The 16,093-nt window shown below is 55.6% G+C and overlaps 1 protein-coding gene across 1 annotated transcript; it reads left to right on the forward strand.

Moving 5' to 3' along the window:
- The first annotated feature begins 357 nt into the window (after positions 1-357).
- Positions 358-4,690, forward strand: CD320 (CD320 molecule). Its single transcript, XM_047096917.1, has 5 exons — positions 358-484; positions 2,977-3,090; positions 3,462-3,695; positions 3,979-4,137; positions 4,263-4,690. Exons 1-5 carry the CDS (start codon positions 358-360, stop codon positions 4,403-4,405), a joined length of 777 nt encoding a protein of 258 aa, XP_046952873.1. The 3' UTR covers positions 4,406-4,690.
- Positions 4,691-16,093: the final 11,403 nt, after the last annotated feature.

Raw genomic sequence — 16,093 nt, forward strand, 5'->3', positions numbered from 1 at the left:
GGGGGGAGAGGCTGCCATATTAAGTATGATAATTGGACAGTCACATTTGCTGTAGGATGCATGCGAAACATTTAATGTTGAGTAGACCCGACAAGTTCCTTTGCATCCCCATTAGCTTTTAACTTCGAATGGACCCAACACCTTTCGACATACCTTGTCCCTGAGAAAAGTGTGTTAGAGCCTCAAATCGTGGGTGTCCCCATATTCGGACATTTACGGTGATCTTAGCCGCGGGCGCCGCGAGGACCTGGGGGCGTGGGCCCCGCCCCCGTCCGCTGCGCGCGTGCGCTGGGATAAAAGCGAGGCCGGCCCGCGCGCGCCCAGTGCCAGGGCAGGGGCGGTGCGGCGAGCGGCTGCATGGCGCGGGGCGGAGCCCGGCGGACAGCGGCCCTGGGCCTGGTGCTGCGGCTGCTGCTCGGCTTCGGACTGGGCCTGGAGGCCGCCCCGACCCCAGTCCCGATCCCCTTCTTGGCCCACAGCCCAGGTGAGAGCTCTGCGCAGCCCGCGCGCGTGCCCCTCGGCGGTCCGACCCCACCCCGCGCGCCGGCGGCTCCTCGCCATTGGCTGTTTCGCTCGTCTGTCCCGGACACTCCCCCGGCACGTGGCTCGGGACTCCAGTGTGCGGTGAACCTGGCCTTTGAGAGCCAGCCGTCCCCAGCTGGGGACCCTCGCCAGGGTGGCTCTGCCTGCCTTTAACTACTCTGTTTCTACCCTGCCCACACCCCACTCCTGCTCGGCTTTGTCGGACCTCTTTGTCACCTCCAAGCCGACCTTCAGCCCAGCGTGGGCAGGAAGGCTTGTTGCAGGCTCTGGTTGTCCGACCTCTAGCCGTGCGTAGCCGGCCACCTGGCGCCTCTGGGAGCGGCTGCGCCTCCTAAATCCTCGCCAGACCCTGAGGCCATGTGGCTGAGTTTCCTGGGCCACCAGGCCCCCGCTCTCCCCCATCTCTGCACCTTCCTCTTCTGGCCTTAGAGAAGGAAAGGTTTTCCTCCCTCCCTGTCATCCCCAGGCCCCTGGACACATGCGCCTGGGCCTAAGTGATCTTGGTGGCCCTCTCTGAGGTTCCCAGAGTCAGTTTGGCGGGGAGTGACCTTCCTGTAGGCACAGGTGACCCTGGCTTTCAGCCTTGAGCGCAGATTCACACACTTAACCCATTCCTACCTGAGCTCTCACCTTATCTGTCCCCCGCCTCACGGAGGAGTCCCTACCTTTATAGGCTAAATCTTCCTGGCTCATTTAAGGAGGCAGGACTCCCCTTAACCAAGTTCCAAACCCCACAACAAGTGGTTTCCTCTCCTCAGGACACTGAAGTGGGAACTCCTAGCAAACCCCTTTTACAGGGGAGGAAACTGAGTCACTGGTCGTTTCCCCTCCTGTCTGACCCCACGAGGCCTGGTCTGCTGTGCTCTGCCTCCCATTTTCCAGGAAGGCCAAACACTCCAGGGAGGGAGGTGGGGGGTTGGCAGGGCCGAGAGCGGCCGGGCCTGGAAAGGAAGCCTCGCCCAGGCGCTGCCAGACCCCTAGGGGCAGGGAAGGAAGCTGGCTCCAGGTTGGCCACAGCTCTTCCGGGCTCCACCACGCTTGGGGACTGTGTGGGCCACAGGTACCTTTGGGAATGGAGGCCTGTGGAGCACTGGGTTTGGAGGCTGAGGCCCGTGAGTAAAGGTAGGGTTGGCAAGAAGGGCAGGATCGAATGGGGTGGGACCAGGCTGGGTCCAGGCCAGGTATTTGTCACCTGCCCTACTGCACCTGGGAGGGGAGCCTTCAAGGCCATTCCCTTCCTCTGTCACTCAGACTCCCTCCTGCTGGCCCTGGCTCCAGGCCCTTCTGTGCTGCTCCAGCAGGTCAGCATGCACCCTGAGCCTCACTGCTTAGGGTCCCGGAAGGCCCAGATCTCGTCCGGACTCAGCCTGGACCCTTGTGTGACCTGTATCCACTTATTGTCAGCTGCTGCCCTGGACTTGCGGTCACAGGGTCCTGGCCCTGATCTTCACTGAGCGTCCTTACCATCTGTGTGGACACCAGTTTGAGCACAGTTGTTCTGAGAGGCAGGTAGAGCTTCAGGCATCCGAGAGTCTCATGAAACCCCTCCCAGGAAAGCAGCTGAGATCTAAAGGTTGGGGAGGAATCACCAGTTGCAAAGTGGGGGCAAGAAAGGGTGCACTGGACCAAGGAACAGCACAGGCAAAGGCCCAGAGGGGGAAACAAGCCAGGCTTCTTGGAGAACCTCGGGAAGGCCAGGACAGAGGGTGCTGGGTGAGGAAGAAGAATGAGGGTGAGGTCCAGGAAGCATTTTGTGCTGGGCCAGGCACTGGGGCCACATGGGAAAAATAGTGATTCGGTGCGAGAGGGTCAGGGGACCAGGGCACGATTTTGAGCAGAGGGGAGGCAAGGGTGGGTGATGGAATGATGGGCTTCTGTGAGGTCTCCAGTGTCCGGAGGGGGTGGGGCCTGGCTAGGAGGTGGTGCATTTCAGATGGGGAAAGTGGTCGGATCCGGGCGGAATTTAGGAGGTGAGTGGACAGGCCCTGGTGATGAAGCAGGTCCTCTGCCCAGGGCCTCAGTTTCCCCTGTGCTGAGTAGGTGGGATACAACCTGCCCTGCTGACCCTGACCATGGGCGGGTCACAGATGGCCCTACCCGAGCCTGTTTAACCATGGACTTGGAGACACGCCTGGTAGACTTTTGGATCAGGGAGACCTGGGCTCAAACCTCGAAGCTGCCACCAGCTCGGCAGCCTGGGACCTTCTCTCTCCTGGGTGTCTTCTGCACCATGGGGGGGGGGGCAGTAGGACCTTTCCTGTGAACTGCTCCGCTGCAAGCCTCACACGTAGTGGGTCCTCAGCAAACGGTGGCCACCAGGGGCATTCCAGCGCCCTGGGACCTGGCCGGTCTCCTGGTGGTCAGTCTAACGTTGTGTCGCTGGCGGAGGCCAAGACTCGGGCCTCCCAGACCTCACTTGTGTGCGTCTTGCAGGCTCGTGCCCGCCCACCAATTTCCAGTGCCGCACCAGTGGCTTCTGCGTGCCCCTCCCTCTGCGTTGCGACGGCGACAAGGACTGTCCGGATGGCAGCGACGAGGAGGAGTGTGGTGAGTCGCATCTTCCCTGGGGGCGGGGCTTGAGGAGGCGGAGCCGCAGGGAGGGGAGGTGCTTGTGGAAGGGGCGGGACTTTCAGGCTGGCACGATGGGGCGGGGCCCGAGGGTGGACAGGGCTTACAGGGTCTCTGGCTTGAGAAGAGGTGGGTTTCATGGGAGGTGGGCTTCGTGGGGCCTTGGGAGGAGGGGCTTGCAGGGAGGCCGGTCCTTGGAAGGCGAAGCGAACAGGGAGACATCTTCAGGGTGGGTGGGTTTTACAGGGTCGCCTGTTCCTGGAAGGCAGGGGTCACCGGAGGCCGGGTGGAGGAGAGTACCCCAGCTCTCTTGGGTGGGTGTTTGGGACCTGACTGCCCCTGCCCCTCAGGCGTCAAGCCTTGCGCCCGGGACGGACAGTGCCTTCCACCCACTGGCAGCCCCTGCCCCTGTGACAGCATCGATGACTGCCCAGATGGCCTCGACCACACCGTTCACAACTGCAGTCGCCAGCCCTGCCCGGCCGGGGAGCTTCGCTGCCTGTGGGGCGGTGCCTGCATCCCCCGCACGTGGCTCTGCGACGGCCATCCCGACTGCCCTGCCTCCAGCGACGAGCTTGGCTGTGGTGGGTGCCCTGCGACCCCAGCGTGCCTGCGGGGGTGGGGAGGGCCGGGCGTTAGATAAGGACACCTTCCCGCGGGTGACCAGGCTTGGGGTGTGGACACTCGGGTCTTCCCCGCGCCTGCACCCCCATGGGGGCAGCGGTGCTCACTGACCTTACTCGTTCTGGGTTGGGAGATGATGCGCCCCAAGGTCCCTCCAGGCATTTGGGACACGTGTAGTCCCTCCCTGCCCCTCATGCCCTCAGCGCCGACTCCCCAGCTACTGAATGCCTGGACTTCTTGCAGGAACCGAGACGCCCCAGGAAGGGAATGCCACAGCCATGGGGACCCCTGTGGCCCCGGGCACTGTCACCGATCTTGGGAATGCCACCGCCACCTCGTTTGGGGACCAGGACTCAGTCCAGTCTGGAAACCGAAGTGCTTGTGGGGTTATTGCCGCAGCCGGTAGGAAGACCGGGCCCTCCCGCTCCTGGGGCAAGGGAAGGCTTGGGGAAGGGACGAGCTGGGCCGCAGACCCCCCTTCCCGGTGTGGGGGCTGTCACTGACTCCTGTCCATCTGCCCCCCACAGTGGTGCTGAGCGCAGGTCTGGCTGCCATCTCCCTGTTCGTGTTGTCCCGGCTCTGGGCCCGGGGGCGCCTGAACCAGCTGGGGCTGCTGATGGTCGTGAAGGAGTCCCTGCTGCTGTCGGAGAGGAAGAGCTCGCTGCTCTGAGGACGAGCTGCTGCCACCACGTCTCCCGGGCCCTGGGCACGGCCACTGCGGCCACATCGGCCCTTGGACGTGGCTTCTTCTGGCCATGCAGCACCGTGGACCTGAGCTCCTGCTGATGTGGCCCTGGAGGTCACGGGCACCTGGACCCTCGCCCCAGATGCAGGAAGCCTGGCCCGGGAGCACGTCACAGCCGGAACCTAGGGGCTGGCCCCAAGCTGCTCCGGGGGATGGCCCCAACTAGACACTCCTGCTGCCTCTGTCTGAGGGTGGTGATTAAAGTTACTTCACATCCTCCGCCTGCCTCTGGGCTTCTGTCTCCCTCTGCCCGGGCAGCTCCGTTACAGCCCCTACTCCACAGTGGAGTGTCCTGAGAGGGTGGGACTCGGGGACCCAGCCCTGGGTGCCCCCTCGGCCGCTCTGCCTCTGGCTTTCTGGGATCCAGAGCAGGTGGCAATGGGGCTGGGGCAGCCGGGTGGTCTGCATCACCCGCAGGCTGCCGCACAGAGGAGCGGGGCTTAGGCAGGGCCTCCGGGAGTCCTGGGGGAGCGCCATCCATCATGGCTTCTTCCTCCTGGAGGTGTAAGCTGGGCACCTCAGGGTTGGTCTGGGCTCCACTCAGTTTTAAAATGTAGGAATGTGTGTGAGTAGGGGAGGGGCAGAGAGAGAGGGGGAGAGAGAGAATCCCAAGCAGGCTCTGTACTGTCGGCACAGAGTCCGATGTGGGTGTTGAACCCACAGACTGTAAGATCATGACCTGAGCTGAAACCAAGAGTGGGGTGCTTAACCATCTGAGCCACCCAGGTGCCCCAAAAGCGTAGGTTTTATTATCGTGCAGGTATGGTGCGGCCGACGGAACAGGAGACTGCCCTTGAAAAGATGAACGGTTTCCAAAAGGAGGCGGAACACCAGGGCCACACGGGGAAGGAGGCCTCAGCGTCCCGAGGGAGCTGGAGGAGAATGTGGGCAAGAACCTTTATTGTGGCTCCCTTGGGCAGGGGTGGGTGAGGCGGGGTAAGCAGGCCTGGGATTGGCTAGTTTGAGTAATGTCAGCGGGCTCTGGGGTAGGTGCTGTCTGTCACACAGGTCCCAGGCTATTGGCAGTGATGCCATGGGCTAGGAACGCCTGGGGCAGCCGCCTGGGGGGCCTGTGCTGTGCCCCGTGAGCCCCCACAGGCATTTGCTGTCCGCAGCCAGTGCTGTCGCTGGGCCGGCCCTCGTGGCTCGCCTTATGATCGCAGGGCACACTTCAGCAAAGACTCTCTGGGAACTTTGAGGAAAGGGGGGTGATGACTCAAGTCCTGGAGGGAACGGGCCCACACAGCGAGATCACAGGTAAAGAGAGAGTGTGGACTGGGGGCTCTGCCTTTCTTAGGGTCCCAGGTGGGGGTGCCCAGGTTTTTGTGGGGTCACCGTTACTGGTGAATTGAATGCGTAGGAACAAGAGTGAGGGCAGGAGGGGAGAAGTGGGGTCGCTGGAAGGGCCGGTTTCCTAGGTCACCCAGGGCTTTCTGAAAGAGGGAGCTTCGTTGAGTGGGGGCAGCCGAATTCCTTATCTGGCTGTGCTGTTCGTCGCCGCGTCTTACAGCTGGCGATTCGTTTATTCCAGAGGGACGTCGGCACTCCGGGCTTAATACCAGGAGCTGACAGTGCGCTGTCCTTAGCTGCCTGGCCCTGGCGTGATCAGGGCGGGTGGCGGGGGATACTGGCTCGGGGGATGGACTCTGGACCGATTGCTTTGCGTGTGAGATGTGTGCCCTCCACTGGTGAGCTGTCTGCTGTCTCTGGGAACTGGCTAACCCCATGAGGGACAGTCCCTCCTGGTCAGCAAGGCTCCAGATGCCAAAGAACCAGGAGTACAGAAAGTATAGACCAGACATACCCCGATCACTGGGTGTTGGCGACAAGGTTCTCCGATCCTCATTTTCCTTGTTTCCAAGTGGTGTGGCCAGAGCCCCTGTGGCCTCCTTGCGTGGAGGTGACCTTCCTGATATCCCTGGTGGTGGACTGGGTGTCTGCCACCAGCTGGGCCCATGCCACCCGCTGCTGGGAGAGCACCCAGGATCCCACACAGGATTTGGGGGCTCCCACATTTGGCAGGCAGAGAGATGGCCCCTGGCCGTGAGATGCTGGGTGTCGGGGGTAGCGGGCCGGTGCACCAGGAGGGCTTCCTGGGGGTGGTGAAGCTGGGCTTTGGGACTCCACCCATCTCCCAGTGGGGGAAGGTGGTTGAGGTAGGTGTTGGGGTCTGGGCGTTGAGCAGGGGACGGGGGGCCCGAGTTCTCGGTCAGTGCCGGGGGGCAGCAGGAGTGCAGGCTTGGGAGGTGGGCTGCAGGTACAATAGTGGCCCCAGCCAGCGGTGGGGTGCAGCGTGCCCCGTCTCCTGGGACCCAGGGCCTTGCCTCTGCACCTGCTGGAGCCAAGGTGAGCTGATGCAGAACCAAGCGCTTCTCCCAGGTGGCAGGAAGGAGTTCCACCGGAGGGTGGGATTTTCTTGTTTCTAGGTTTTTCTCCCTTTTGCTCAGGCAGGGTCAGCCTCAGTGGGTCAGGGGGCGTGTAAGGGGGTTATGAGGCCGCTTGTCACACGCCACTGGTGTCACTTAGTTATCAGTGGAGCAAACCATCCTGTGCTTGGGGACTCTGCCACCCCAGTGTGTTCTCACTCATGGCTGGTAGCTCTTTTGGGCCATCAGGAATGGTGGCTGTTGTCCTCTGCGGGCTGGGCTGGTTGGACATCACCATCTAGAGTTTCTCTGTCCCGTCTGGCGCCTTGGGATGGCCTGGCCAGCTGGGCCACTCCCTCTCCGTGTGGCTTTTCCATGTGGCCACCTGAACAGAACGGCCTTCTGTCTTTCGTGGCGACTCAGGGCTCGTCAAAGTGCAGCGCTGAAGCCACCAGACCTCCCGGCTCAGGCCGGGAACCAGGCCAGCGTTCTCTTGCTTCCGCGGAGTCCCAGGTCAGCCCAGACGTACGTGGGGACCACACACGGGTGTGAACACGGGGGTGGGGCCCGGATGATGGTGCCATCCTTGCAGGCCAGCCCGTGCAGAGGGCACAAGCTGGGGACGGGGCGGGCGGGGGTGGGGGACTCCCTGTCCACCTGAGCCAGCTGATTCTCTGCGGGCCCGTGGCTCTGCTCTCAGGTACAGCTTTGTCATCTGCCCCCGGGGACAGTCACAGGTCCAGGTGTCTGTCGCTGTGGGCACGCTGGGGTCTCAGCTGCCGTTGTTCCCTGGAGCAGGGCTCACACTGCTGTCCTGTGCGGCAAGCTCTGTGAGTCACTTCCGGGAACCTGCAGGAAGGGTCCAGGTTTTAAAGTTGCCGGGGGGGGGGGGGGGGGGGGGGCGGGGGAGGGGGTTGGGGAGCCCAGGAGGAGGGGGAGGAGGCGGGGTGGGAGCTGCTGGCAAGGATGGAAGGGTGTGTGTGTGTATCTCTGTCCAATTCTTTCTATTACTCTTTTTTTTTTTTTTATTGAGGGAAAATTCACATAAAATTAACCACTAGCCATTTTAAAGCATACAGTTTACTCCAAGACATTTTTTTTTAAGTTGATTTATTAATTTGAGAGAGAGCGCAGGAGAGCATGAGCGGGGGAGGGACAAAGAGAGAGGGAGAGAGAGAGAGTCCCAAGCAGGCTCTGTGCCATCCGCACAGAGCCCCACGTGGGGCTTGAACTCACGAACAGTGAGATCATGACCTGAGCCGAAACCAAGAGTTGGGTGCTCAACCGACTGAGCCATCCAGACACCCCTCTTTCTTTCTTTCTTTCTTTTTTTTTTTTTAAAGTTTATTTTGAGAGAGAGAGAGAGAGAGAGAGAGAGAGTGTGTGTGTGTGTGTATGTGTGTGAGTGAGTGAGCAGGGGAGGGGCCAAATCAAGGGAGAGAGAGAATCCCAAGCAGGATCTGCACTGTCAGCACAAAGCCTGATGTGGGGCTCGAACTCATGAAATGTGAGATCGTGACCTGAGCCGAAATCAAGAGTCAGACGCTTAACTGACTGAGCCACCCAAGTGCCCCTAGTTCCAAAACAGTTTCGTCCCCCCTCCCCGCCGAAAAGGAAACCCTGTCTCCATTAGGACTCATTCCCCATCTCCCTCCCTCAGCCTCTGGCACCTACGAATACAGTTTGTGTTTCTGTGGATTTGCCTGTTCTGGACATTTCCTGGGGATGGAATCCTACCGTAGGTGACCTTTGATGTCTGGCTTCTTTCACTGAACGTCATGTTTCTCCCCAAAGTTTCCTTGTGTCTTTTTTTATACCCCCTCCCCATGACCTAGGCAACCATTGATTGCCTTCTGACACTATAGATTCATTGCCTTTCTAGAATCACATAGTAGGTACCCTGTTTTGTCTGGCGGTTTTTACCTGACATGTTTCTTTTCAGATCTGTGCATACTGTTGTTGCGTGTGCTAAAAGTTAACTTGTTTTAGGGGGCTCCTGGGTGGCTCAGTCGGTTGAGTGTCCGACTTCAGCTCAGGTCATGATCTCGCGGTTTGTGAGTTCAAGCCCCACATCGGGCTCTGTGCTGACAGCTCAGAGCCTGGAGCCTGCTTCAGATTCTGGGTCTCCCTCTCTCTCTGCCCCTCCCCTGCTCCTGCTCTGTCTTTCTCTGTCTCTCAAAAAATAAAATGTTAAAAAAAAATTAAAAAAAAAAAAGGTTAACTTGTTTTATTGGTAAGCCCTATTCCGCTGTATGGCTGGCCCACACTCTACCTGTTGATGGACACTGAGGTCATTTCCAGCTTTATATTTATTATTTATTAATTAAATCTTTATTTTTGAGGGAGGGGGAGAGAGAGAGAGCGAGCGAGCATGAGTGGGGGAGGGGCAGAGACAGAGGGAGACACAGAATCCGAAGCAGGCTCCAGGCTCCGAGCTGTCAGCACAGAGCCTGACGTGGGGCTCGAACCCACAAACTGCGAGATTATGACCTGAGCCGGAGTCGGATGATTAACCGACTGAGCCACCCAGGCGTCCCAAGAGTTAATCATTTTAAAGTGAACTGTCCCATGGCATTTAGCACACTCCTAATACCTGTAACCAGTACCATGTGAATCTTTTCACGGGCTTGTAGCATTTCAGAAGATACCTACCTGGGACTTTAACTGGGATTGCATTGCCTTTGTAGGTTAGTGTGTGGAGAACAGACATTCACTGAGCACCGACTGGGTGGCAGGCATTGTAGGTGCTGGAGACCAACCTTGAACAGAACAAGGCCCCCTCCCCCATGGAGGCAAGTGAGTGGAGGTGGGGTGAGGGGCGAGGCGACCAACCACTAAACTCTACTAAACCGGTAGCTCGATGTCAAGTTGGGGCTAGGTTCTGGGGACTAAGCGCCGAAGTAGGAGTGATGGGCGTGCTGGACGGGGGCAGAGAAGGGTCACTATCTTTTCATTTGATAAACAAGAGGCTGGAACGGGGAGGCATTTGAGTAGAGAGCTGAAGGAAGATGAACTGTGCAGGTATGTAGGTGAAGAACATTCTGAGAAGCGTAAACAGCGAGTGCAAAGGCCCTGAGGCAGAAGTTGTTCCAGACACAGGAAGTCTGGAGCCAGCGTGGAGGGGGTAGTGGCCGTGGTGAGTTGACGTCAGAAGATGTCTGTGAGCGGGGGGGTGGGGGGAGGCACTGGGTGTGTGTAGCGAGGTGGGACCTTTGGGAGATTTGAACAGAGCGGGGCCATTCTCTGACGGGTTTTAAAGTGTCTTCTTGCATTGAGAAAATCCGTCTGTAAGGACATGATTTATCTAACTGAAAGCTTCTGGCTTAGGACTCTGTTTTCCCGGTTTGTTTTGTCTTTACCAGATTGGTCTGGTCACAGCAGGGGTGTAGGTACACTTTGTTCCGAAGCAACACTTGTGTTCATTTGTATCACAGAACCGGTTGGTTCTTCCTCAGGAAAAGCACGGCCTGGGATAAAAGGGATCTTGCCGGTCCTTTCTTCTGTTCTCGTCACCGTGTGAAATTTCCAGTTCGATGGAGTTCTTTGGGTTACGTGATCAGAGTTCTTCGTTTGTTCAAAACACATTTGTTGTAGATGAATGTTCCCGGCCAGACAATCGCAACCAGCCTCAAGGTCCCTCAGCGGGTGAATGGGTAAACCCGATGTGGTGTGTCCGCACAATGGGGTGTTATTCAGCCGTGAAGGGGAAGTCCTGACGTGCCGCCACGCGGGTGAGCCTTGAAAATGCCACGCTAAGGGGCGCCTGGGTGGCTCAGTCGGTTGAGCGTCCGACTTCGGCTCAGGTCATGATCTCGGGGTTCGCGAGTTCGAGCCCCGTGTCGGGCTCTGTGCTGACGTCTCAGAGCCTGGAACCTGCTTTGGATTCTGGGTCTCCCTCGCTCTCTCTGCCCCTCTCCCGCTCATGCTGTGTCTCTCTGTCTCTCAAAAATAAATAAACATTTAAAAAAGTTAAAAAAAAAATGTCACGCTGAGCGAAAGCACAAAGTCAGATATTGTGGGATTCCATTCGTAGACGATGTCCAGAGTATGTAAAGCTGTAGGGCCAGGAAAATAGTGGTTGTCGGGGGCCGGAGGAGATAGCGGGACAGGGGGTGAGCAGCTGAAGGATGTGGGGTTTCTCTTTGAGGGCTGGAATGCCCTGCGGTACCCTGCAGTGGTGGCCGCATACGTCGGCGAATGCACTAAAAATGACGGATGTGTACGTTTTCAGTGGGTGAATTCGGTGGTATGTGGTGTGATAGGAGCTGAGTTGTGTCCCCTCCAGAGCCCCATGATGAAGCCCTAACGCTCTAGCCTTTATTATTTACCTTTAATTTGTGTTTTATGTTTTTATTTTTTAAATTTTTTTATTTAAAAAAATTTTTTTTAACGTTTATTTATTTTTGAGACAGAGAGAGACAGAGCATGAACGGGGGAGGGGTAGAGAGAGAGGGAGACACAGAATCAGAAGCAGGCTCCAGGCTCTGAGCCATCAGCCCAGACCCCGACGCGGGGCTCGAACTCACGGACTGCGAGATCGTGACCTGAGTTGTAGTCGGACGCTTAACCGACTGAGCCACCCAGGCGCCCTTATGTTTTTATTTTTTGAGGGAAAGAGAGACAAGCGTGAGCGTGGGAAGGGCAGAGAAAGGGAGACACAGAATCCAAAGTAGGATCCAGGCTCCGAGCTGTCAGCACAGAGCCCGACGTGGGGCTTGAACTCACAAACCTTGAGACCATGACCTGAGCTGAAGTCGGATGCTTAACCGACTAAGCCACCCAGGCGCCCCTGTCTGGTATCCTCATAAGCAAAGGAAATTTGGACACACAGGGTGGATGCGGACGCAGGTGGACGACCACGTGAGGACACAGGGAGAAGGTGGCCGTCTGCCAGCCGAGGAGAGAGGCCTCAGAGGGGACCAGCCCTGCCGGTGCCTTGACCTTGGACTTCCAGCCTCCGGAACCGTGAGGAAAAAAATGTGTTTAAGCCCCTGAGGTGTGGGGGGGTTTGTTACAGTCTCCCTAGCAGGCCAAAACGCGCGTTATATCTCCAAAGCTGTTGTAAAGAGACGTTTGTTGAACGGGGCTGTGCATTAGGCACTGTCCAGGTGCTCAGGATACAGCAGTGGACAATAGACACTTACAAAAAAAGTGAGCAGTGTGTTTCTGGCTGTAGAGGGGAGGACAGGGCACAGGGTGGGGGCTGGAGGCCCCCCAGGCTGGTCCGTGGAGGGGGCGGAGGGCCGGCCTGGCCTGGGCGGGCAGCGTGGGTGAGAAGTGGCCGCCTCCTGGATCCCTGTAGAAGGAAAAGCCGGTGGAACTGACACGCCACGGAGGTGGGGAGCGTTCGCAGCCGGGGTCTGGAGGACTGGGCGCGAGGACCGGGCAGTGAGAAGGGGCAGCCAAGAGCTGGGAGGGCAACCGGCAGCGCTCAGGAGAACAGAGCGAATCAAAGGCGGGGACGCCATCCCTGGGTCACGGGCTGTGACGTGGTCTGTAAAGCCGGATCTAGAGGGGACGCTGGCATTTAATAACGTGGAGGTCATTGGTGACGATGGCCAAAAACAGCTCCAGCGACTGAAAAGCAAACGGCAGGGAGAAGCGGGGTGTGGGTGACTCTGCTTTGGGGGCGGGGACGGAAATAGGGCAGTGGCTGCAGGGAGGGGGGCACTCTGAGATGGTTTGCCTTGTAGGTGGAAGATGCCACGAAGGTGGCTATAGTTTATTTTTTATTTTTTTTATTTAACTTATTTTTTTTTTTTTTAGTTTGTAGTCACGTATAGTTTATTTTTTATTTTTATTTATTTTATTTTATTTTTTTAAATTTATATCCAAATTAGGTAGCATATAGGGCCATGATGATTTCAGGAGTAGATTCCTTAGTGCCCCTGACCCGTTTAGCCCATCCCCCCTCCCACAACCCCTCCCCTAACCCTCCGTTTGTTCTCCATATTTATGAGTCTCTTCTGTTTTGTCCCCCTCCCTGTTTTTATATTATTTTTGTTTCCCTTCCCTTATGTTCATCTGTTTTGTCTCATAAAGTCCTCATAAGAGTGAAGTCATAGGATTTTTGTCTTTCTCTGACTAATTTTGCATAATCCCCTCCAGTTCCATCCACGTAGCTGCAAATGGCAAGCTTTCATTCTTTTTGATTGCCGAGGAATATTCCGTTGTATGTATATAAACCACATCTTCTTTATCCATTCATCCATCGATGGACATCTGGGCTCTTTCCATACTTTGGCTGTTGTCGATGGTGCTGCTGTAAACATGGGGGTGCGTGTGTCCCTTCGAAACAGCCCACCTGTATCCCGTGGATAAATACTTAGTAGTGCAATTGCTGGGTTGTAGGGTAGTTCTATTTTTAGTTTTTTGAGGAACCTCCAGACTGTCTTCTAGAGTGGCTGCACCAGTTTGCATTCCCAAAAGATGGCTATACTTTAAAAGCAAAACCAGGGGTGCCTGGGTGGCTTAGTCAGTTAAGCGTCTGACTCTTGGTTTCAGCTCAGCTTTTCTGCCCCTCCCCCACTAGCTCTCTCTCAAAATAAATGAATAAACTTAAAAAAAAACAACCAAAAAACACTTTTTCCTCACCCCCAAAATAAAACCCTGTACTCATGGAGCAGCTGATGCCCAGGCCCTGCTCTCCCCCACTCCCCGTCCCCATCCCAGGAAACTGTTAACCTGCCTTCTGTCTCTGTGGATTTACCTCGTCTGGAATATTTCACATCAATGGGATCATACAATACATGACTCCTCGGGTCTTGCTTCTTTCGCTGACCACACTATTTTCAGGGTTCGTCCGTGTTGTAGCACGGGTTAGGACTTCAGGTCTTTTTTTTTTTTTTTTTTTTTAACGTTTATTTATTTTGAGGGGGAGAGAGACACACACACAGAGTGCACGTGGGGGAGGGGCAGAGAGAGAGGGAGACACAGAATCCGAAGCAGGCTCCGGGCTCTGAGCTGTCAGCACAGAGCCCGCCGCGGGGCTCGAACCCACAAACCGTGAGATCAGGACCCGAGCTGAAACCAAGAGTTAGTCACTTAACCAACTGAGCTACCCAGGCACCCTTAGGACTTCATTCTTTTTTATGACTGGGTAATATTCCATTGTATGGATGGACGACCATTTGTCTACACCTTGGCCCATAGGATGGACACTTGGGTGGTTTCCATCTCCTAACTATTGTGAATAATGCTGCCATGAACATTCACAAAGAAGTATTTGTTCAAATACCTGTTTCATTTCTTTAGGGCATATTCCTGGCAGTGAGACTCCCAGGTCATATGGTGATTCTAGGTTTAACTTAAAAAAAAAAAAATTTATTTATTTATTTTGAGGGCAGGGGACAGAGACGGGAGAGAGAGAGAGAATCCCAAGCAGGCTTTGCGCAGTCAGCCCAGAGCCCAAAGTGGGGCTCAATCTCACAAACTATGAGATCATGACCTGAGTCAAAATCAAGAGTCAGTCACTTAACCGGCTGAACCACCCAGGCGCCCCATATGAAGATTCTATGTTTCACTTTTGAGCAAGCCCCAAATCGGTTCTCACAACAGCTGCCCACCAGCCATGCACAAGTTTCCAAATTCTCTACATCCTCCCTAACATGGTGCTGTTTTCTTTGTTTTTAAGTTCATTTATTTACTTTGAAAGAAAAAGAAAGGGTGGGAGAGGGACAGAGAGAGAATCCCAAGCAGGCTCCACTGACAGCACAGAGCCCGTGGGGCTTGAACTCACGAGCCGTGAGATCATGACCTGAGCTGAAACCAAGAGTCAGACACTTAACAACTGAGCCACCCAGGTACCCCAAGAAAAAGTGTTTTTAAAGATGATTTGTTAGATCAATTTTAGGTTCACAGCACAATTAAGAGGAAAATACAGAGATTTCCCATATACCTCCTACCCCCCCACCCCTGCACGTTCACAGCCCCCATTAGCAATATCCCCCATCAGAGGGCTACATTTGTTACACCTGCTGAAACCACACTGACACATCACCATCACTTCAAGTCCGTAAGTTACTTTTTTTTTTTAATTTTTTTTTCAACATTTATTTATTTTTGGGACAGAGAGAGACAGAGCATGAACGGGGGAGGGGCAGAGAGAGAGGGAGACACAGAATCGGAAACAGGCTCCAGGCTCTGAGCCATCAGCCCAGAGCCTGACGCGGGGCTCGAACTCACGGACCGCGAGATCGTGACCTGGCTGAAGTCGGACGCTTAACCGACTGCGCCACCCAGGCGCCCCTAGTCCGTAAGTTACTTTAAGGTTCGCCCTTGGTGGTGTCCATTCTGTGGGTCCCAAAAAGGATGCAATGCCCTGTATCTACCATTTTAATATCGTATATGGTATTTTCACCGCCGGAAAAATCCTCGGTGCTCTGCCTACTCGTCCCTCCCCCCTACGTCTGGCAACCACTGATCATTCTACTGCCTCCATGGTTTTGCTTTTCCAGAATGTCCGAAAGGATCATGCGATCTGTAGACTTTGCAGACTGGCTTCTTTCACTTGGCGATACGCATTGAAGCTTCCTCCGTGTCGTTTTCATGGCCCGATGGCTCATTTCTTTTTAGCGCTTGTCTGGACGTTCTGCAGTTTACTTTTCCATTTCACCTACTGAAGGACACTTTGTTTGCTTCCAAGTCTTTGGAAATATGGATAGGCTGCTAGAAACATCGGAGCTCAGGGTTTTGTGTGGACGTCAGTTTTCAACACCTGTGGGTGAATCCCAAGAAGCACGATTGCTGGGTTGTACGGTAAGATAGTTTTGCAGGGTATGTTTAGTTTTTTCAGAAATCGCTAAACTGTCTTCCGGAGTAGCTGGACCATTTGCATCCCCACCAGCAGTAGATGAGAGTTCCTGTAGCTCCGGTCCTCGCCAGCCTTCTGTGTTGTCAGTGTGTGGATTTGGGTCATTCTAATAGCTGTGTGGTGGTATTTTCTTGTTGTTGTTGTTTTTCAGTTTATTCATTTTTGAGAGAGCAGACAGAGGGAGCAAGCCAGGGAGGGGCAGAGAGAGGAGAGAGAGAATCCCAAGCAGTAGGGGATCTCAAACTGTGCAGTGTATCTCTCAAACCCACAAACCGTGAGATCATGACCTGAGCCGAAACCAGGAGTTGGATGCTTAACCCACTGAGCCACCCAGGTGCCCCGGTATCTTGTTTTTAAAAAAAAAATTTTTTTTTTAATGTTTATTTATTTTTGACAGAGAGAGACAGAGAATGAGCGGGGGAGGGACAGAGAGAG

Source organism: Lynx rufus, unplaced genomic scaffold (genome assembly GCF_022079265.1).
Source record: "Lynx rufus isolate CCGP_SWC_20201006 ecotype Redwood Valley unplaced genomic scaffold, mLynRuf1.p SCAF_4, whole genome shotgun sequence".
Lineage (NCBI taxonomy): Eukaryota > Metazoa > Chordata > Mammalia > Carnivora > Felidae > Lynx > Lynx rufus.